At 36.4% G+C, this 24,098-nt stretch overlaps 1 protein-coding gene across 1 annotated transcript in view; it reads right to left on the bottom strand.

The window, feature by feature from the left end:
• EFCAB5 (EF-hand calcium binding domain 5) overlaps positions 1 to 24,098 on the bottom strand; it is a 120,878-nt gene that overhangs the window by 14,941 nt on the left and 81,839 nt on the right. The window contains exons 12-13 of the mRNA XM_079130770.1: positions 22,164 to 22,378; positions 20,626 to 20,782 (exon numbers count right to left, since the gene is read on the bottom strand). Of these exons, the coding sequence (XP_078986896.1) occupies positions 20,626 to 20,782; positions 22,164 to 22,378 (372 nt within the window). The remainder of the gene's footprint in view (positions 1 to 20,625; positions 20,783 to 22,163; positions 22,379 to 24,098) is intronic.

The following is a 24,098-nucleotide window of genomic DNA, read 5'->3' on the forward strand; positions in this document are numbered from 1 at the left end:
TTTCCTATAAGGTAACATCATAGAGTAACCACCCTTTCCTTTTAAAGTATGGTCCTAAGTCCCTCTTTCCTTGTGAAGTCTTCTACTGTGATTTCTCCTTCCCCTGAAAGATACTAGCATTTATTCTATGCCATTTATTTGATAATTAACAAATACTACTAGGAACTTGTAGTCATCACATGCAGTGAGCTTCTTATTTCTGTAGTTGGACATTCAATGATTTTTGTTTTTTGGCATCTACTCATCTTTGTCTTGGTGGCTTTATCTCCAGTGTTACCACCGCTCGACTCCCATCTCAGTTTATGTGTTTGAGTTGGGTTCCACTCATAGTTCTAGAGATGGAACATGCATCTTAGGCTTATATCAGACAGGACATTCTATTCTTCTAGCCTGAATGGTTGGTTTAGCACAAGATTTATGCTTGAATCGTTAGGAAGAGGACACTTTCTATTTTATTTATATGCAGTTTGAATGAATCTGTGATGATGGACCTGGTTGCCACAAATGGAGAGGTTTTATGACCATGGAGATAAAACAGAAGACAGCAGGGCTGGGTTGAAAATGAGAGAAAGAGAAAGAACCAGATGCCTATCCTAAAGTCATTATTTGAACTCCCAAACCTAGTTGTGTCATGAAGTAGCACTGGACTTTATCATTGCATGAATGAATTTCTTTTTTTCATTGGTACATTATAATTACACTATTTTGAGATTTTTTGTGCCATGTTCATACAAGCAAATAACATAGCTTGATTAAATTTCTTTTTTGGTTAATCATTTTGGATTTTGTTTTCTATTATTTAAACCAAAAGGATCCTAAGTAATAGTCTCCTATTAAAGGGCTTTGTGGGTTCCTCCTCTTCTCTCCCTTTCTTTTTCTTTTTCTTCTCCTTCTTCTATTCCTTTCTTTTCTTGAGCAATTTGGTCCTCCAGCCATTAGGTGGGGCACAGCAGGGTAAGTATCTGCTCCTGGTCAAGGAGCAGGGCAGGATATCGGAGTCCAAATGTGTCGAGGAGGGCATATATGCAGAGGTGGCTTGGCATGGGTTATCAGAGTGTGAGCAGCATGCAGAAGGCATCCATGTGGAAGGGCAACATACAAACCATATGGGTGAAGAGGGTAGTTTAACAGAGAGGTGATTTAGATTGGGGTACCAAAGCCCCATGTGGATGTTTAACCCTGACCAAAGTGAAAAGGACATCCAAATAGAAGGGACAGCCTGTCCTGGGGAGTCATAATCTAAAAAGGATGAAGGGGACACGTGGCTGCCGCCATTTTGAGACAACAGCCAGGCCCCGTAGGACCCCTGGCCGGACTGACTGAGCCCCATCTCCAGGATCCCTCAGCCTGACCGATCACTCCCTGTCTCTGGGGCCCTCACATCGACTGACTGCTCCCTGCCGCCAGGACCCCCAGACCAACCGATTGCACCCTATCACTGGGACCCCAGACTGACTGATTGCAACCGGCCTTCAGGATCACACAACTACACCAAACACACCGGACCTCCAGGACCCCTGTCGGACCAACTGCATCCTGTCTCCAGGACCTCCAGCTGACCATGTCCACCCCTGAGCTGCAACTCCCCATTTGACAACACATTTCGAAGCCAGAGCGGCCATCTTGGATAATCCCGGAAGCCAGAGCTCCGATCTTTGGGTGGGGCAAAGCCCATCCTGAGACGCCTGCTGGAGGCTTGAAGCTCATTGTCAGGTACCTCTCATGCATCAGGCTACTGAACACTGGGAGATTTCATTAGTATATGACTGCTATACAGTAGATTTTCTTTTTTCTCCTTTTTAAAAAAATTTAAGTTTTTATTTCTTTACTTTTCTTGCTTTCTTTTCCTTTTGTTTACCTGTTCCCTCAGAGTCTCTCTTTCTCCCTTTTTTGCATGCTAAAATCTGATTTCTTTTGATTACACTCTCACACTTTCTATTTTCTAGAACTTCTGTATATTCTTTTCTTATCCCATTAACAGCCACATTCTACATCCCTCTGCATCCTCTTTGTCCTCCATTAGAAACTGCAGACCTTATTGCAAATCTGTTTGTTTTACCGAAGATAATATTTGAACTCATTTTGTTTATTATGACAATTTTGTTATTGTCACCATAGGAGCTATTTGGTCTAGGATTGCTTAGTGTCTGATTTGCGCACTGCTAATATTGATCTCCCCTTAAAGAAAGGGTTTTGGAAACCTATAGGGCCACTATAAGCCTATAGGGGGAAATCTGCAATACCCCAGATGTACACTGCTAGAGGGGAAGATACATGAACAACATGAAAAAACAAGGGAAGAAAATGATCCAAACAAATCTAGATTCTATAGTAATAGAATCCAATGACAGTATGTTAGAGGAAATGTCAGAAAAGGACTTCAGATTATACATGATTAAGATGATTCGCGAAGCAAAGGATGAGATAAGAGAGCAAATGCAGGCAATGAATGATAATACCAATAAGCTGAAAGAGCACCTGCAGGAAGCAAAAGATCATTTCAACAAAGAGATAGAGATCCTCAAAAATACCAAATGGAAATCCTTGAAATGAAGGAGACAATAAACCAAATAAAAAACTCAATGGAAAGCATCACCAACAGACTAGACCACATGGAAGACAGAACCTCAGACAATGAAGACAAAATATTTAATCTTGAAAATAAAGTCGCCCAAACAGAGAAGATGGTAAGAAATCATGAACAGAATCTCCAAGAATTATGGGACATCATGAAGAGAACAAATTTAAGAATTATTGGGATTGAGGAAAGCACAGAGATACAAACCAAAGGAATGAACAACCTATTCAATGAAATCATAGCACAAAATTTCCCAAACCTGAAGAAGGAAATGGAAAATCAAATACAAGAGGCTTACAGAACACCAAATGCACAGAATCACAACAGATCCACACCAAGGCACATTATGATGAAAATGCCTAACATTCAAAATAAAGATAGGATTTTGAAGGCTGTGAGAGAAAAGCATCAGATTACATATAAGGAGAGACCAATATAGATAGCAGCTGACTTCTCAACCCAGACTCTAAAAGCTAGAAGGGCCTGGACCAACATATTTCAAGCTCTGAAAGAACATGGTTGCCAACCAAGAATCCTATACCCAGCAAAACTAACCTTCAGATTTGAAGATAAAATAAAATCCTTCCATGATAAACAAAAGTTAAAAGAATTTACAAATAGAAAGCCTGCACTACAGAATGTTCTCAACAAAATATTCCATGAGGAGGAAATGAAAAACAACAATGGAGGTCAGCAAAGGGAAGAACTACCTTAGAGAAAAACCACTCAAAGGAGAAACCAAGCCAACTTAAAAACCAAAAATAAGCCAAATGACTGGGAATACAAATCATGTCTCAATAATAACCCTGAACATTAATGGCCTAAATTCATCAATCAAAAGACATAGACTGGCAGAATGGATTAAAAAGAAAGACCCAACAATATGCTGCCTGCAAGAGACTCATCTCATAGAAAAAGACATCCACACACTAAAAGTGAAAGGATGGGAAAAAAAACATACCACACACATGGACTCAGTAAAAAAGCAGGGGTTTCCATCCTTATATCAGATAAAGTGGACTTCAAGCCAAAGTTAGTCAGAAGGGATAAAGAAGGACATTTCATACTGCTTAAGGGAACCATAAATCAGGAAGACATAACGATAGTAAATATTTATGCCCCAAACAATGGTGCATCCCTGTACATCAAACAAATCCTTCTCAATTTCAAGAATCACATAGACCACAACACAATAATTCTGGGTGACTTTAATGCACCACTGTCACCACTAGATAGATCTTCCAAACAAAAACCAACCAAAGAAACCATAGAACTCAATAACACAATCAATAACCTAGACTTAATAGACATATATAGAATATTACATCCATCAACGAGCGGATACACTTTCTTCTCAGCAGCACATGGAACCTTCTCGAAAAGAGACCATATGTTATGCCAAAGCAGCCCTTAGGAAATGCAAAAAATAGAGATACTGCCTTGTGTTCTATCAGATCATAATGGACTGAGAGTAGAAATCAATGACAAAGTAAAAAAGGGAAATTACTCCAACACTTGGAGAATAAATAATATGCTATTGAATGAAACATGGATAACAAAAAACATCAGGGAGGAGATTAAAAACTTCTTAGAGGTCAATGAGAATGATGATACAACATATCAAAATCTCTGGGACACTATGAAAGTGGTACTAAGAGGAAAATTCATTGCATGGAGCACATTCCAGAAAAGAATGAAAAGTCAACAACTAAATGACCTAACATTACAGCTCAAAGTCCTAGAAAAAGAAGAAGAGAATAACAGCAAAAGTAGTAGAAGACAGGAAATAATTAAAATCAGAGCTGAAATCAATGAAATTGAGACAAAAGAAACAATTCAAAAAATTGACAAAACAAAAAGTTGGTTCTTTGAGAAAGTAAACAAAATAGACAAACCCTTAGCCACACTAACAAAGAGAAGGAGAGAGAAGACTCAAATTACTAAAATACATGATGCAAAAGGAAATATCACAACAGACACCACTGAGATACAGAACATAATGAGAAGCTACTTTGAAAATCTGTATTCCAACAAAATAGAAAGTACCGAAGACATTGACAAATTTCTAGAGACATATGCTCCTCCCAAACTGAACTGGGAGGACATACACGATTTAAACAGATCAATATCAAGCAATGAAATAGAAGAAGCCATTAAAAATCTACCATCCAAGAAAAGCCCAGGACCAGACAGATTCTCAGCCGAGTTCTACAAGACCCTCAGAGAAGAACTCATTCCAATACTTCTCAAAGTATTCCAGGAAATAGAAAAGGAGGGTACCTTACCAAACTCTTTCTATGAAGCTAATAACACCCTCATACCCAAACCAGGAAAAGACACATCAAAGAAAGAAAATTTTAGACTGATTTCCCTGATGAATATAGATGCAAAGATTCTTAACAAAATATTGGCAAACCGTATCCAAAAACATTCTAAGAAGATTGTGCACCACAATCAAGTGGGGTTCATTCCTGGAATGCAAGGATGGTTCAACATTCGTAAATCAATAAACGTAATCCATCATGTCAATACACTTAAGGATAAGAATCATATGGTCATTTCAATTGACACAGAAAAAGCGTTCAACAAAATACAACACCCTTTCATGCTCAAAACACTAGAAAAAAACGGGATAGTAGGAACATACTTGAACATTGTAAAAGCTATTTATGCTAAGCCCATGGCCAACATCATTCTTAATGGAGAAAAACTGAAACCATTCCCTTTAAAAATGGGAACAAGACAGGGATGTCCTCTTTCACCACTTCTATTCAACATTGTCCTCGAAACTCTAGCCAGAGCAATTAGGCAGACTAAAGAAATTAAAGGGATACGAATAGGAAAAGAGGAACTTAAGCTGTCACTATTTGTGGATGACATGATTCTATATTTAGAGGATCCAAAAACCTCCTCCAGAAAACTTCTAGACCTCATCAATGAATTCAGCAAAATAGCAGGCTATAAAATCAACACGCATAAATCTATAGCATTTTTATATGCAAGCGACGAAACAGCTCAAAGGGAAATGAGGAAAACTTCATTTGCAATAGCCTAAAAAAAAATAAAATACTTGGGAATCAATCTAACCAAAGAGGTAAAAGGTCTCTACAATGAAAACTACAAAACATTGAAGAAAGAAATTAAGGAAGACCTTAGAAGATGGAAAGATCTCCCATGTTCTTGGATAGGCAGAATTAATATTGTCAAAATGGCCATACTACCAAAAGTGCTATACAGATTCAATGCAATTCCAATTAAAATCCTAATGACGTACCTCACAGAAATAGAGCAAGCAATCATGAAATTCATCTGGACGAATAAGAAACCCAGAATAGCTAAAGCAATCCTTAGCAGGAAGAATGAAATAGGGGGTATCGCAATACCAGAACTTCAACTATACTACAAAGCAATAGTAACAAAAACGGCATGGTATTGGCACCAAAATAGACAGGTAGATCAATGGTACAGAATAGAGGACACGGACACAAACCCAAATAAATATGATTTTCCCATACTAGACAAAGGTGCCAAAAATATCCAATGGAGAAAAGATAGCCTCTTCAACAAATGGTGCTGGGAAAACTGGAAATCCATATGCAACAGAATGAAACTAAACCCATATCTCTCACCCTGCACAAAACTCAACTCACAATGGATGAAGGACCTTGGAATCAGACCAGAGACCCTGCATCTTATAGAAGAAAAAGTAGGTCCAAATCTTCAACTTGTTGGCTTAGGACCAGACTTCCTTAACAGGACTCCCATAGCACAAGAAATAAAAGCCAGAATCAATAACTGGGATAGATTCAAACTAAATAGCTTTCTCTCAGAAAAGGAAACTATCAGCAATGTGAAGAGAAAGCCTACAGAGTGGGAGACTATCTTTGCCACTCATACTTCAGATAGAGCACTAATTTCCAGAATATATAAAGAACTCAAAAAACTCTACACCAAGAATACAAATAACCTAATCATCAAATGGGCTAAGGATATGAACAGACACTTCACAGAAGATCTACAAGCAATCAACAAACATATCAAAAAATGTTCACCATCTTTAGTAATAAGAGAAATGCAAATCAAAACTACCCTAAGATTCCATCTCACCCCAATTAGAATGGTGATTATCAAGAATGCAAACAACAATAGGTGTTGGCGAGGATGTGGGGAAAAAGGTACACTCATACATTGCTGGTGGGGCTGCAAATTAGTGCAGCCACTCTGGAAAGCAGTGTGGAGATTCCTTAGAAAACTTGGAATGGACCTACCATTTGACCCAGCTATCCCACTCCTCGACTTATACCCAAAGGACTTAAAATCAGCATACTACAGAGATACAGCCACATCAGTGTTCAGAGCTGCACAATTCACAATAGCCAGACTATGGAACCAACCTAGATGCCCTTAAATTGATGAATGGATAAAGAAACTGTGGTATATATACAATGGAATATTACTCAGCTATAAAGAATAATAAAATTATGGCATTTGCAGGCAAATGGATGAAATTGGAGAATATCATGTTAATTGAGATAAGCCAATCTCAAAAATCCAAAAAACGAATGATCTCACTGATAAGCGGATGATGACACGTAATAGGGGGGTAGGCGGGCAAGAATGGAGGAAGGAGGGACTGTATAGAGGGAAAAGAGAGATGGGAGGGGTGGGGGGAAGGAAAAAAATAACGGAATGAATCAAACATCATTACTCTATGTAAATGTATGAATATGCAAATGGTATGCTGTTTCTCCATGTACAAACAGAAACAACATGTATCCCATTTATTTACAATAAAAATAAATTAAAAAATAAAAAAATAAATAAATAAAAAGGATGAAGGAGACGTCAGTGTGGAAGAAAAGTCCAACATGGGGAACTGGACCAAGCCAAGCATGGGGAGCCAGAATATGAATGGACTGAGGAAAGTATCTATCTGAGTGAAAATCTGCCTTGTCACAGAGCATCAGAGCCTAAGAAATATCACCACTTCAAGATTACCACTTGGAGGGAGATCTCATGTGGGATGTCAAGAGCCTGAATGAAGCACATGGGAAGGGTAGTGTAGTATAGTGTCCTTAAGTGATATAAGAAAGACATAAAGGGCTGGAGTTTGTAGCTCTGTGGTAGAGCACCTTGCTAGCACATGTGAGGTACTGGGTTCAGTCCTCAGCACCACATAAAGGTATTTTGTCCATCTGTAATTAAAAAATATTTTAAAAAATGATTTCAAAAATAAAAAAAGGACATAGGGTGGGAAAGAGGACAGCAGCAGTAATGGGAGATTAGTTCCATACAGAACTAATGGACTGATTGATCAAATAAATAAACATACCCAGGATAACATGAGCCATAGTAGGGAGCTTCAAAAATGGAAAGGGAGAAAACTAGAATAAATCCTGTTGTGTTGGATTAGACTTGGAGGTATTGATATGAACTCATGATTTTTAAAATTAAAAGACAAAAACATATGTACAGGTATAAATGTTTTTGTACACACATGTGTGTGCAAACACATATACAAACAAATGCCCTACCTCTGTTCACTAAGAAACCTGGGAGCAGAGACTTGTGAACAATGAGCATATGTAGAATTCAGATCTTGGTTTTTAAATATTACTTCCCATTAAAAGAAACCAAGTTTTCCTGAGGAAATAAATTATTCTGGGGTATAAGATGGATCTGGAAGATGCCATTGTAGTAGAAATCAAGGCAGTGTGCTAAGAATGATGGAAACAATATTGGCTAAATTATACTGTTACATTGTGTGCATATATGAATATGTATCAACAAATCCCACAATTATGTACAACTATAATGCATCAATAAAAATATGGAAAAAAGGAATGATGGAAACACATTAAAAGAACAGAGGAGCCAGGAGCCATGGCACACACCTGTAATCTCAACAGCTCAGGAAGCTGAGGCAGGAAGATCTCAAGTTCAAAGCCAGCCTCAGCAACTTAGTGACGCCCTAAGTAACTCAACAAGACTCTGTCTCTAAACAAAAATATAAAAAAGGGCTGAGGATGTGGCTCAGAGGTTAAGTGCCCCTGGGTTCCATCCCCAATACCAAAAACAAACAAACAAACAAAAACCCGCAAACAAACAAACACACAACAAAAACAACAGAGAAAAATATATGACTTCATCTACTTCATCTACTCTGTGGTTCAGAAATTCTACTCCTAGATATTTATTAATAAGAAATAAAAAAATATATATATGCACATAAAGATTTGTATAAAATTGTTCAGCGCAACTTTACTCATGATAGTCATGATCTAGGAACAACCTAAATGTTCGTCAATTGGAGACTGGATAAACAAACTGTGGTATATTCATATAGTGTAATACTATTCAGCAATAAAAAGAAGCCAAATGCTGACACATGCAACAACATGTAAGCATCTCAAGGAAAATTATGCTGAGTGAAAGTAACCTTACAAAAAAGAATATATATTATATGATTTCATTTATATGAGTTCTAGAAGAGTTAAAACTAATCTGTGGTGGAAAAAACAGAAGAGGGGTTGCCTTGGGGAATGAATGGTGGGGATCAAATGGGAAATTTTTTTTGTTCTTATCTTGATGCAAGCATGGAGTACTCAGGTCATGTATTTGCCAAAACTCAGTAATTGTGCACTTGAAATTTGTGCATGTAATTTTATGAAAATTTTTACCTCAAAAGAAAAAAGCTTTTAAACAAACATTGGATTTTAATGAGAAGTGTATAATGTTCTTTGAAAGGCACAAAAATAAAAGAGATAAATAGATGAAGGCAGATAGATAATAAGAAAGTATAGTAAAATGGTAATGGTAGAATCCAGGTAGTAGGTATACAGATGCCTCACCATAAAATTCCTTCAGTTTTGCTTTATGTTTGAAATTTTTTAGTATACAATGTTGGGAATGGGAAAGGGAGAACACCGGAGTCAGATAAAAGGACTCCCCTTTGTTTAAATTTGGTACAATATGAGCATCAAAACAAATAATGATAGTACTGGATTATAACCCATTGAATAAAATAGGAAGTCAGTACATACTGCTATAAACAGATAAATGAAAAGTTTGACAAGAAATAGAAGGACTAGTTACATAGTTTCAAAGCACGTTCATAAAATATTTATTAGTTTCAAAGGGAAAAAGTGACTTTGAAGTGGAGGGATCTGTTATCATCTTAATAAACTGTTCAAAGTTATTATCATGGGACTTCTGATAGGATTCAACAAAAGCACAGCATTGATTACACAATATAGTCTGTTGAAGATCAATAACCTGAATTTAATCATGAGGAAACATTAGCAACTCTAAATGAAGGACTAATAGAAACAAGTCTACAATCTCTCAAAGTGTCAAGGTCACGAAAATCAAGGAACAACTGAGGAGTTTCCTATTGATTCCTTATTCCAGAGTTCCAAAGCAAAGAAATAGTAGTCATTTTATACTACCTACTTGCCCAGTTTTCAGTTATTTAAAAAACACTTTGTGTGCTTTTCAATGAGACTTTAAAAAAAAATATTCAAGATTTCAGAGTAGAGTTGAGGAAAGGGACTATGAGGAGGGAGGAAAAGAGGGGAAAGGGGAAATACTGGGGAATGATACTGGTCAAATTATATTGTTAATTTGTGTGCCTGTAAGAATATATAACAATGAATCCCAAATAGTATAAATTAATGCACCCATAAAGAATGGGAAAAAAGATTTCTAGAATTTGGTAACAATGTATTATCAAAATGTTGTAGTTTAATCAGTCATTATGGCATATGTGTCTGAAGTTCCAATTACACAGCACATTGAGGTGGGCACAGTGGCACATGCCTGTAATCCCAGTCAGTGACTAAGGAGGCTGAGGCTGGAGGACTGTAAGTTCAAAGCCAGCCTTGGCGATTTAGCAAGACCCTGTCTCAAAATAAAAATTAAAAAGTGCTGGGATGTGGCTCAGTAGTAAAGTCTTTGGGTTCAATCCTTAGTATCAAAAAAAAAAAAAAAAGAAAGAAAAAAAAAAGAAAGAAAGAAAGAAAGAAAGAAAGAAAGAAAGAAGAAAGAAAGAAAGAAAGAAAGAAAGAAAGAAAGAAAAAAATTTATGTCTTTGGAATGTTGTAAACCTGATACTAAGCACTTCTACATATGTCATCTTTAATTCCTGTAGTTTACCAGGGAAGTAGGGACTAGCTTCATTCTCTAAAAAGAGGACAAGGATACTCAAGGAGATAATAGCACTAATTAGGGAGAGAGTATGTATTCAAACTAAAGGTCTAACTCTTAAGTCCAGGAGTTTTTATTGTTATTATGTTTTTGTACTTGGCATTAAATCCAAGAGTGCTTTACCCCTGAGCAACACCCCCAGTACTTTTAAATTTTTTTATTTTGAGACAGGGTCTGGTTTCACTGAATTGCTGAGGCTGGCCATAAATTTGTTATCTTTTAACTCAGCCTCCTCAGTCACTGCCACTGTTTTAATGTTTTTTCAAAACTTTCTTTCTCTGAGCTGCACCAGGTATAATTCTGTTTCTCTCTTTTGAGTCCATGGCTACAGAGACTAAGATTGTTCAAATTCATAGGATGTGGTCATATTTTTTCCTGAAAAAGTTTACCATAATATGCTGAGAATCCTAAGAAAAATAAATGTATGTGACTGAATACATATCATTATACTGTCATAGCAAGACCTTGTCTCAAAAAAAGTTTTAGTTTTAAAAGAGTTAAATGTCCTGTTTAAATAGAAATTTAAATATTAAAGCAAATCTTATAATTTAAATAAAAAATGAAAGGGCATAGCCAACAGCCCATGGAAAATAATTAGGTAAGAGTGACCTATTCCATTAAATTCTATGATAAAGAAAGGTCACACGTTCTACAGATTTTTATTTGTGATATTTCTGCTCAAAAGATTAGGTGGTATTAGCAGAAATAAAAAGGGGAGTGCTTGCTTCACCAGCACATAAACTAAAATTGAAACGAAACAGAGAAGATTAGCATGGCCCCAGGGCAAGGATGACATGCAAATGTTCCATATTTTCATTTCATTTACATCTATACTAAAATCTATTTATTTATTTATTTTATTGCTTCTTTTTAGTTAGACATGATAATAGAATATATTATGACATAATTATACAAAGCATGAGGTATAATTTGTTCTAATTCAGTCCCCACCTTCCTTCTCCCATTCTTCCCTTCTCCCCCTTCCCTCCACTCCCTACATTAAAATCTTTTTGAAAAAATAGTTTTAGTTGTAGATGGACACAATACCTTTATTTTTTATTTATTTATTTTATGTGGTGCTGAGGATTGAACCCAGTGTGAGGCGAGCGCTCTACCACTGAGCCACAACCCCAGACCTACATTAAAATCTTAATGAGAAAAAGAACTTTTAAAATTTATTTTGATTCATTGTACACAAATGGGGTACAACTGTTGTTTTTCTGGTTGTACATGAAGTAAAGTTGCACCATTTGTGTAATCATACCTGTACAAAGGGTAATGATGTTTGTCTCATTCTGTTATTTTTCCTTCCCCCACCCCCACCCCACCCCTCTTTTTCCTCTATACAATCCTTCCTTCCTCCATTCTTGCCTCACTTCCACCCCCATTTTGTATCATCATCCGCTTATCAGAGAGATCACTTAGCATGATATTCTCCAACTGCATCCATTTACCTGCAAATGCCATAATTTTATTCTTCATTATGGCTGAGTAATATCTCATTGTGTATATATACCACAGTTTCTTTATCCATTCATCAACTGAAGGGCATCTAGGTTGGTTCTGAGAAAAATAATTTTTTAAAAAATGGGGGCACCGGTGCCTGAAATCCCAGTGACTCAGGAGGCTGAGGCAGGAAGATCCAAGTTCAAAGACAGCTTCAGCAAAAGCAATTAACCTATGGAAGTTAAGTTCCTAAGCAATTCAGTGAGACCCTGTCTCTAAATAAAGTACAAAATAGGGTTGGGGATGGGCTTGGTTGTCAAGTGCCCCTGAGTTCAATCCCTAGTATTCAAAAAAAAAAAAAAAAAAAAAAGTCTGGGAATGACAGCTTTCAAGTTTTCCCTTCAATATAGCAAACTTTCATTTTGAGAATACCAACAGAAACATTTCTAGAAACTTCTAACCCTGTGACTTTATGTATTTAAATTCCAATTTTTAGAGGTTGATACAGGAGAATCCCAAGTTTGAGGCCAACCTTAGCACTTTAGTGAGACCTTCAGCAACTTAGCAAGGCTCTTGTCTCAAAAATAAAAAAGGAGTGAGGATGTAGCTCAGTGCCCCTAGGTTCAATCCTTAGTACCAAAAATAAAAATAAAAATAAAAAATTCTTTTTTGTACTGAGAATTGAACCCAGGGTCTCTTAACCACTGAGCCACATCCCTAGACCATATATGTATGTATGTATGTATGTATGTATGTATATATATATATAGTTTAGAGACAGAATCTCCTAAGTTGCTGAGGCTGGTTTTGAATTTGAAATCCTCTTGCCTAAAACTCTGGAGCCTCTAGGATTATAGGTGTGCACCACAACACCCAACAACTCAGTTTTTAATCTTGGACAGAGAACAGTGGAACAAAAGAAGAGTGGAACAAAAAATAAAAGAAAAATAAAAACAAAAGAAGTGTTTTAAAAATAAAACAAAAGAACTGTTAATACTCAAATTTAGAATTTTCTTTCTTTTTAGAGAGTAGAAGCTAACTCTTCTATACTGTCATCAGCTCAACAGTTATCTGGAACCAGGTGACTATCATACATGTTTATTGAGAGTCATTTTGTGTAAGGTCTGCTCTTGGAGAGAATTAATAGTTATTTTTTTGTACTTTCAGACATTTCATTCTGCCTCCTCATTACTTTCTCATTTGCTGGGCTTTTTTTTTTTTTTTTTTTTTTTTCAGACTGCCCCATTTTTTTTTTTTTTTTTTTTTTTTTAATATTTTTATTTTTACAGACACATTTTGATTCATTGTACAGAAACGGGGTACAACTTTTCATTTCTATGGTTGTACACAATGTAGATTCATACCATTCATGTTATCATACATATATATGAGGTAATACTGTTTCATTCTACAGTTTTTCCATCCCCACCCCCTCCCACACCTTTTTCCTCTACATCATCCAAAGTTCCTTCATTCTTCTCTTCCCCCCATCACCTCCCCTCATTATATATTGTCAGGCACTTATCAAAGAAAATATTTGGCCTTTGGTTTTTTGGGCTTGGCCTATTTCACTTAGCATGATATTTTCTAACTTCATCCATTTACCAGCAAATGCCATAATTTTATTCTTTTTAATGGCTGAGTAATATTCCATTGTGTATATATACCACAGTTTCTTTATCCATTCATCCATTGAAGGGCATCTAGGTTGGTTCCACAATCTAAGCTATTGTGAATTGAGCTGCTTGTACATTGATGTGGCTGCATCACTGTAGTCCTTTGATTTTAAGTCCTTTGGATATAAACTGAGGAGTGGGATAGCTGGGTCAAATGGTGGATCCATTCCAAGCTTTCTGAGGAATCTCCACACTGCTTTCCAGAGTGGCTGTACTAATTTGCAACTCCACCAGCAATGTATGAGTGTGCCTTTTCCCCCACATCCACGCCAACACTTATTATTGCTTGTGTTCTTGATAATAGCCATTCTAATTGGAGTTAGATGAAATCTTAGGGTGATTTTAATTTGCATTTCTCTAATTACTAGGGATGATGAGCACTTTTTCATATATTTGTTGATCACCTGTATATCTTCTTCTGTGAAGTATCTGCCCATTTCCTTAGCTCATTTATTGATTGGGTTCTTTGTACTTTGGGTGTAAAGTTTTTTAAGTTCTTTATAAACTTTGGAGATGAGGGCTCTGTCTGAAGTGTGTGTGGAAAAGATTTTTCTCCCACTCTGTAGGCTCTCTTTTCACATTATTGATTGTTTCCTGTGCTGAGAAAAAAACTTTTTAGTTTGAATCTATTCCATTTATTGATTCTTGCTTTTATTTCTTGCATTATGGGGGCCTTGTTAAGGAAGTCTGGTCCTAAGCCAACGTGATGGAGATTCGGGCCTACTTTTTCTTCTGTTTGATGAAGGATCTAATTCCTAGATCCTTGATCCATTTTGAGTTCATTTTTTGTACAGTGTGAGATAGGGATTTAATTTCATTTTACTGCATATGGATTTCCAGTTTTCCCAGCACCATTCGTTGAACAGACTATCTTTTCTCCGTCGTATGTTTTTGGCACCTTTGTCTAGTATGAGGTTACTGTACTTATGTGGGAGGAGTTTTTGGATCCTCTAAATAGAGAATTCATGTCATCAACGAAATAGTGACAGCTTGAGTTCCTCTTTTCCTATTCGTATCCCTTTAATTTCTTTAGTCTATCTAATTGCTCCTGCTAGTATTTCAAGGACGATGTTGAATAGAAGTGGAGAAAGAGGATATCCCTGTCTTCTTCCAGTTTTTAAATGGAATGCTTTTAGTTTTTCTCCCCATGAGCTTAGCATAAATAGCCTTTACAATGTTCAAGTATGTTCCTACTATCCCTATTTTTTCTAGTGTTTTGAGCATAAAGGGGTGTTGTATTTTGTTGAATGCTTTTTCTGTGTCATTTGAAATAACCATGATTCTTATCCTTAAGTCTATTGACATGATGGATTACATTTATTGATTTACAGATGTTGAACCAACCTTGCATTTCTGGGATGAACCCCACTTGATGGTGGTGCACTATCTTCTTAAGTTTTTGGATACGGTTTGCCAGTATTTTGTTAAGGATCTTTGCATCTATATTCATCAAGGAAATCAGTCTAAAATTTTCTTCCTTTGACATGTCTTTGCCTGGTTTGGGTATGAGGGTGATATAGCTTCATAGAAAGAGTTTGGGTAGGGTTCCCCTCCTTTTCTATTCCTGAATACTTTGAGAGTATTGGAATGAGTTCTTCTTTGAAGGTCTTGTAGACCTCGGCTAAGAATCCGTCTGGTCCTGGTCTTTTCTTGGTTGGTAGGCTTTTTGGCTTCTTCTATTTCATTGCTTGATATTGATCTGTGTAAATTGTGTATGTCCTCCTGGTTCAGTTTGGGAGGATCATATGTCTCTAGAAATTTGTCAGTGTCTTTGGTAGTTTCTATTTTGTTGCAATATAGATTTTCAAAGTAGCTTATTATTATGTTATGTATTTTAGTGGTGTCTGTCATGATACTTCCTTTTTCATCACAAATTTTAGTAATTTGAGTTTTCTCTCTCCTCTTTGTTAGTGTGGCTAAGGGTTTGTCTATTTTGTTTATTTTTTCAAAGAATCAACTTTTTGTTTTGTCAATTTTTTGAATTGTTTCTTTTGTTTCAATTTCTTGATTTCAGCTCTGATTCTAATTATTTCCTTTCTTCTACTACTTTTGGTGTTGTTCTGTTCTTCTTTTTCTAGGGCTTTGAGCTGTGATGTTAGGTCATTTAGTAGTTGACTTTTTGTTCTTTTCTTGAATACACTCCATGCAATGAATTTTCCTCTTAGTACCGCTTTCATAGTGTCACAGAGATTTTGATATGTTGTATCATTGTACTCACTTACCTCTAAGAATATTTTTTATCTCCTCCCTGATGTTTTTTGTTTTCCATGTTTCATTTGATAGCATTTTATTTAGTCTCCAGGTGTTGAAGTAATTTCTGTTTTTTATTTTGTCATTGATTTCTAATTTCATTCCATTATGATCTGATAGAACACAAGGCAGTATCTCTATTTTTTGCATTTACTAAGGGCTGCTTTGTGGCATAACATATGGTCTATTTTCAATTAGATTCCATGTGCTGCTGAGAAGAAAGTGAATTTGCTCATTGATGGATGGAATATTCTATATATGTCTGTTAAGTCTAAGTTATTGATTGTGCTATTGAGTTCTATGTTTTCTTTGGTTGGTTTTTGTTTGGAAGATCTATCCAGTGGTGACAGCGGTGTGTTAAAGTCACCCAGAATTATTGTGTTGTGGTCTGTTTGATTCCTGGAATTGAGAAGAATTTGTTTGATGTACATGGATGCACCATTGTTTGGGGCATAAATATTTATGATCATTATTTCTTCTTGATTTATGGTTCCCTTAAGCAGTATGAAATGTCCTTCTTTATCCCTTCTGTCTAACTTTGGCTTGAAGTCCACTTTATCTGATATAAGGATGGAAACCCCTGCTTTTTTACTGAGTCCATGTGTGTGGTATGTTTTTTTCCCATCCTTTCACCTTTAGTCTGTGGATGTCTTTTTCTATGAGATGAGTCTCTTGCAGGCAGCATATTGTTGGGTCTTTCTTTTTAATCCATTCTGCCAGTCTATGTCTTTTGATTGATGAGTTTAGGCCATTAATGTTCAGGGTTATTATTGAGACATGATTTGTATTCCCAGTCATTGGGCTTATTTTGGTTTTTAAGTTGGCTTGGTTTCTCCTTTGAGTGGTTTTCTCTAAGGTAGTTCTTCCCTTTGCTGACCTCCATTGTTGTTTTTCATTTCCTCCTCATGGAATATTTTGTTGAGAACATTCTGTAGTGCAGGCTTTCTATTTGTAAATTCTTTTAACTTTGTTTATCATGGAAGGATTTTATTTATCTTTCAAATCTGAAGGTTAGTTTTGCTGGTTATAGGATTCCTGGATGGCAACCATGTTCTTTCAGAGCTTGAAATATGTTGTTCTAGGCCCTTCTAGCTTTTAGAGTCTGGGTTGAGAAATCTGCTGATATCTGTATTGGTTTCCCCGTATGTAATCTGATGCTTTTCTCTCGCAGCCTTCAAAATCACATCTTTATTTGTATGTTAGGGGGCATTTTCATTATATGTGCTTTGGTGTGGATCTGTTGTGATTTTGTGCATTTGGTGTTCTGTAAGCCTCTTGTATTTGATTTTCCATTTCATTCTTCAGGCTTGGGAAATTTTCTGATATTATTTCATTGAATAGGTTGTTCATTTCTTTGGTTTGTATCTCTGTGCCTTTCTCAATCCCGATAATTCTTAAATTTGGTCTTTTCATGATGTCCCATAGTTCTTGGAGATTCTGTTCATGATTTCTTACCATCTTCTCTGTTTGGGCAACTTTATTTTCAAGATAAATATTTTGTCTTCAAGATTAAATATCTTGTCTGAGGTTCTGTCTTCCATGTGGTCTAGATTGTTGGTAATGCTTTCCATTGAGTTTTTTATTTGTTTATTGTCTCCTTCATTTCAAGGATTTCCGTATTTTGTTTTGAGAATCTCTCTTTGTTGAAATGTTCTTTTGCTTCCTTCAGTTGCTCTTTCAACTGCTTATTAATATGATCATTCATTGCCTGCATTTGCTCTCTTATCTCATCCTTTGCTTCATGAATCATTTTAATTATGTATAATCTGAAGTCCTTTTCTGACATTTCTTCTACCATGCTGTCACTGGATTCTATTACTATAGAATCTAGATTTGTTTGGATCATTTTTCTTCCCTTGTTTTTTCATGTTGTTTATTGTATCTTCCCCTCACAGCAGTGCAGATCTGGGGTATTGCACTTTCCCGCCCTATAGGCTTATAGTGACTCTATATGGTTTCCAAAACCTTTTCTTTAAGGGGGAGATCAATATTAGCAGTGCCCAGTTCAGACAGTATGCAAACCCAAAACCAAATAGCCCCCTATGAGGATGTTAACAATATTGTCATAATAAACAGAATGAGTTCAATCATTATCTTCAGTAAAACAAACAGATTTGCAATAAGGTCTGCAGTTTCTAATGGAGGACAAAGAAGATGCTAGAGGGGTGTAGCATGTAGCTGTTAATGGGATAATTAAAGAATATATAGAAGTTCTAGATCATAGAAGGAGTAGAGTGTAACCAAAAGAAGTCGATTGTTAGCATGGGAAAAGGGAGAAAGAGACTCTGAGGGAATAGGTAAACAGAAGGAAAAGAGAGTGAGAAAAGTAAAGAAATAAAAAGTTAAAATTTTTCAATAAGGAGAAAAAAGAAAATTTACACTATAACAAGTCATATAGTATTCAAAAACTGCCAGTCTTCAGTAACCTGACAATGAGCTTCAAGTCTCCAGTAGGTGTCTCAGGATTGAGATTTGCCCCATATAAAGATGGGAGATACAGTTTTCCAGGATTATCCAAGATAGCCGCTCTGGCTTTCAAATGTGTGGCAAATGGGGAGCTGCAGGTTGGGGTGTGGACGTGGTTGGCTGGAGGTCCTGGAGGCGGGGTGCGGTTGGTCTGGTTGTGGGATCCTGGAGGCGGGGTGCAATCAGTTGGTCTGGGGGTCCTGGTGGTGGGGAGCAGTCAGTTGATGTGAGGTCCCTGGAGGCAGGGAGTGATCGGTCAGGCTGAGGGATCCTAGAGATAGGGCTCAGTCAGTCCGGTCAGGGGGTCCTACAAGTCCTGGCCGTTGTCTCAAAATGGCGGTAGTCACATGTAACCAAACCTGCAGGTACTGTGACAGTGAACTTCCAGGAAACAGCAGGCAGCTGGTACTCCACTGGTGGCTTGTGGTCAGTCTGTTGGGCTTTACATTTTGTGCTTTTACCTATCCCTAGAGTTGCGCTTCAATTATATGTAACTCCGTATAATCCAATATATGGAATTCACTTATAACATTATTTTTAGATTTCTTAATTCTTAAATTCACCATGTCTTATGAAGTCACAAATTCACGTATTTTTTATTTTGACCTAAATTTGTACAGTTCCAGTTTAAGTGTTATTCTAATTACAGATGTAAAATGAAATTTCATTTGTAATTGGGAAAAATCCAGTAAAAGGATATTCATTTAAAAAATGACTAAGATCTTTAATAAAAATTTGATAGGAAAAGCAAAAAAAAAAAAAAACCATCATGTCTTACTCTTTCACTTTACAACAGGAAATCTAAGTCTGTGGAGGTTAAGTAACAGGCCCAGGGTCACATGTCCAGTTAGTGAAGACCCAGTATTGGAACCTTGCCATCCCAACCATTGTCTAAGGTTCTCTGTAGATTATGGTTCTATGCTATGAAATCTGCCCAGCTTATAAGCAGGAACCACCTCTTTATTCCTTTAAAATTTCATTAAGTATACTATGTAGTAGAAATTTAAACATTAAGGCAAATCTTGTCATTTAAATAGAAATTAAAGGGAATAGTTAAGTGGTAGCGCATGCCTAGTATGTGTGAGGCCCTGGGTTTGATCCTCAGCACCACATAAAAAATTAAATAATAATATAAATGTATTGTGTCTATCCACAACAAGAAAATATTTTAAAAATAAGTAAATAAAGGGAATAGCTAACTCTTTGGGTACACTCTTAGACAAGCAGTGCACTGTAATTTAAAGTTTACAGATGACACAGTTACTGAAGAGAACATCACAATTGATAAACTTAGGCACATTTGAAGATCAACAATATGATTTTTTTGGAAAAGGTTGAAGAACTTAATGAGCCCAAGCACTACACACTTTAAAAATTGGAAATCTGGTATATAAAAGTCACCAGATAGATCTTTAAACCCAGTGAAAAGCAAAATCATTTAAACTGGGATCTAATGAAGAAAGAAATTTATTTTACTGGAATGAGAATTTTAGTAGCTTTTGCTTGGGAAGTAATGATTAGAAGGGGAAAATATAATAAAGGAGGAAAAAAGTCATTAAGGAGAATAATTTAATAAACTGAAGAGAAATTTGCAAACCAGTCAGATTTGAGAGAGTAGTTCAGACCTTGTGAAGACAAAGAGAGAAAATAAGAGAAATCAGGCAGAATTGTAGCATGGTTTGGATTCTCTCAACCTCCAGTGAGGGAATTCAGGTCCACAGAAGGAATCTATGTAGAGTTAAGGCTTTGGACACAGTACTCTGATCCACTCCTGATCATGCTGACAAATGCACCAGGGTTCCTATTTCTCTACATCCTTGCCAACACTTATTTTCCATTTTAAAAATGATAGTCATACTAGTAAGTAGGAAGCAGTATCTGATGGTTTTGACTAAATCAATGTTTGGTTTTTAATGTTTGGTTTTAATGTTTTTTTTTTTTTTTCTGGAAAACTTGAAACCAAGTTGTAACCACAACTTAAACAAGAACATTCTTATATTTTACCTTTCTTCATAGATTCTTTTTCCATTCCATCCTTGTATGTGTATAAGAGTTCATCAACTTCATTCAGATCCAGGAAGCCTGAGCCATCACTGTCCCACTTTTGAAAGAGAGCTTCTAGAAGAAGTCCCCGACGAATTTGGAAAGCATTTTGTCTAACCTGGGATACAAAAAGGATAACAAGGCACAGAAGATATGATGTTCATTGTGCTAGCTAGCATTCTGGGTTTATACCAAAAAACTGTAGCATCTTTTATAGAACCATCTTTACTTGGGGGTTAACCATGATAAGAATGGAAAATGCAGTTATTAATTTTAACCCCTTTAATGTCATTCCTTGTTTCACCTTTAGACCAAAAACACTCAGGCATTCTTTGCACTGGGCTAAAGCTCATTGCCTTAGGAAGGATACTGTACTCCTTAAGAAACTTGGATTTTTCTTCCCACATCCTCCCTGGTTATTAAAAATATGATAAACACATGGGGTGCTCTCATTGAATTCCTAGGGATGTGTTTTGCAGGGAAAGGGAGTGTTCATATATTTAAAAATTACTGTGTTTTAAAAATTCTTTCTTTCTTTTTTTTTTTTTTTTTTTTTGGTATTTGGGATTGAACCCAGTGTCACTTCATCACTGAGCCACATCCCCAGCTCTTTTATTTTATATTTTGAGACAGGATCTTACTAAGTTACCTAGGGCATCTCTAAGTTGATGAGGTTGGCTTTGAACTTGCAATCCTGCCTCAGTCTCCCAAGTTGCTGGGTTTACAGGTGTGTACTACTGCACTCAGCCCAAAATTCTTTTCTATATTAACTTTGATGGCATATATTTTATTTAGCTTTGTGCTTTTTCACTATTTTAATTCTACTAATTAGATAATAATTGAGTTAAGATCTAGATATATTTAATTGCAAAAAGAAAGTGAATATATACCTTTTGTTTAAGTGGTGGGGAACTGCAATTGAGGAGGCAAAAAGAAAGTCAACTCTAGAATTAGGTTGAGAAAACTCATAAGGCTGAAGAGATTACTTAATAAGTTTGGTGAAACTGATTCACGTTTCACATATGAGAACATAAATTATACTGGGTGATGAGTATACATTTATCTAGCACCCAAGAAAGTAGTAAGTTCCTAGGAAATATGTGCTACTTGAGTGCCCAAGAATAAAAACACGTATTCAAGCCATAAACATACCCCTAGGTATGTGCATTTATAAATACACTCACAGAGCAGAAAGATGGTACACTCATACATCTTCACACATATACACATCTGCTCCTCATGCTTCAGAGAACGAAAAACAAAGCTATATTATAAACCTCTCCTGCCAGGAGCAGTCATGTTATTTTTAAGGGAATGAGTTCTCTGGAGGGTGATCTTAGAGCCAATAAAACCAGATATTTAACAGCTATGCTTGCTGAAATAAAGTAATAAATTTGGAGATAATTTTTTTAAGGAGAGTGACATGAGGAGCAACTGAAGTTGAGAGATTTGCTTATAATAGTGACCTCACTTGTTCATTGATTAGTAATATTACCCACCTGTTCTAAGGCACTCATTTTTTCTTCTTTTGTTTCAACATAGCTTCTCTTAAAAAAGGAGGTGAGGCTCTCACTGACACTCAAGGGGGCATCTTCACCAACAAATGTCTCTAGGACCTGCACAAACTGGAACAGATTGAAGGAAACTCCATTGAAGGCACTCCTATCTTTTATTTCCTTGTAAAACTGAATATTTCTGATAATTGAATGTAGGTCTGTGAAGCAGAAAACAGATATCAAGCAGTTAAGTGAAGAATTCTCTCAAATCTTAGGGAAAATAAATGAGTATCTATTGTAACAGACATCTACTATTGTTTTGATTTGTTTTGTTTTGGTGCTGGGAATTGGACCTAGGGCCTAATGCATGCTAAGCCTGTGTTTTCCCACTGAGCTAAATCCCCAGCTGTAATATCTACTATTTTTGCCTGTCAGGAGTCTATGCTCCCTTCATGAGGACAACATCTATCTTTTTTCCTTAGAAAAATATTTCTCCTTCACTGTCAGTTCCAAGGAATCAGGTGGTACTAAGCCTCCCCACCCTTGTTCCATGGATGTGTACTAGAGGTCTGGCCAATGATTTAGACATGACAGCAATGTAACCCACTATAGGCTAATGAGAATTAGCCTCAGGACTTTCAGGAGAACTATTAGGCAAGAATCATTCTTTTTGTATTCTGATTGTTGAACCAATAGGATATAAGTTTAGAGATGCTCTTGTGGTCAATTTTCCATAATATGGAGGAAGCTGCCTAAAATTGAAAGTGACACAAACAACAACCAAGAGGCAGAATATCTGGTATTGTCGAATCCAGTTGTGACTGAAGCCAGTTACATGCTGAAATCCCAGATTAAATAAATTAGTAAATACCACCACTAAAACTCCTCCCCCTAAGAAGGATAACTAAGGTATTCATCTTGAAGTTTAATGTTACAATATGAAGTATATGCCACAAAATGTCAGCCCTGAGACTTATGTTTGGTTTATTTGTGTTATTCATGTCTTAAACCTTCTAAATGAGATTTGATTTAACCTAAAAAGGATCACCCGTGTGATTTTTTTTTTTGCAGGGGGCTTATTGGGGATTGAACTCAGGGGCATTCGACCACTGGGCCACATCTCCAACCCTATTTTGTATTTTATTTATAGACGGGTTCACTGAGTTGCTTGGGGCCTTGCTAAGTTGCTGAGGCTAGCTTTGAACTCGGGATCCTCCTGCCTCAACCTCCTGAGCTGCTGGCATTACAAGCATATGCCGCCACACCTGGCCACCCATGCAATTAAAACTTTTTTTTTTTTAGTTGTAGATAGACACAATATCTTTATTTTATTTTATATTTATTTTTATGTGGTGCTGAGGATCAAACCCAGTGCCTTACACATGCTAGGCAAGCATTCTACCACTGAACCACAACCATAGCCCCACCCACACAATTTTTAAAAAATAGTAAAGTAAATGAAAATAAGGACGAGGAGGAAAAATATGAACTTTGGGCCATAAGAACTGACCAATGCTTGACTTTCTATCTGGTGAAAGTATTATTCCATCAAAATTTTTTAGCATAGGAAGTTCGTTATTTAATCCAGATTTAAATGAGGAAATGATTTGCACATAGAAAATAACCTTGATATAATTAGTTCTACTACTTGTTGATATGAAAGGGAAAATATAAAACAGAAGTTTAATGAAATATGACTAGAGTCCTATTTGAAACGATTATAATTAAACATGTGGTTTTGGTGAACATGGTGGTGCACACCTGTAATCCCAGAGATTTGGGAGGTTGAGGTATGAAGATTCCCAGTTCAAAGTCAGTTGCCGCAATTTCAGGAGGCCTTAAGTAACTTAATGAGATCCTATCTCAAGATAAAAAAAAATTTAAAAATAAAATAAAGGGGCTGGGAATGTGGCTCAGTAGCTAAGCACCCCTGGATCC

Source organism: Sciurus vulgaris (assembly GCF_902686455.1).
Source record: "Sciurus vulgaris genome assembly, chromosome: 3".
Lineage (NCBI taxonomy): Eukaryota > Metazoa > Chordata > Mammalia > Rodentia > Sciuridae > Sciurus > Sciurus vulgaris.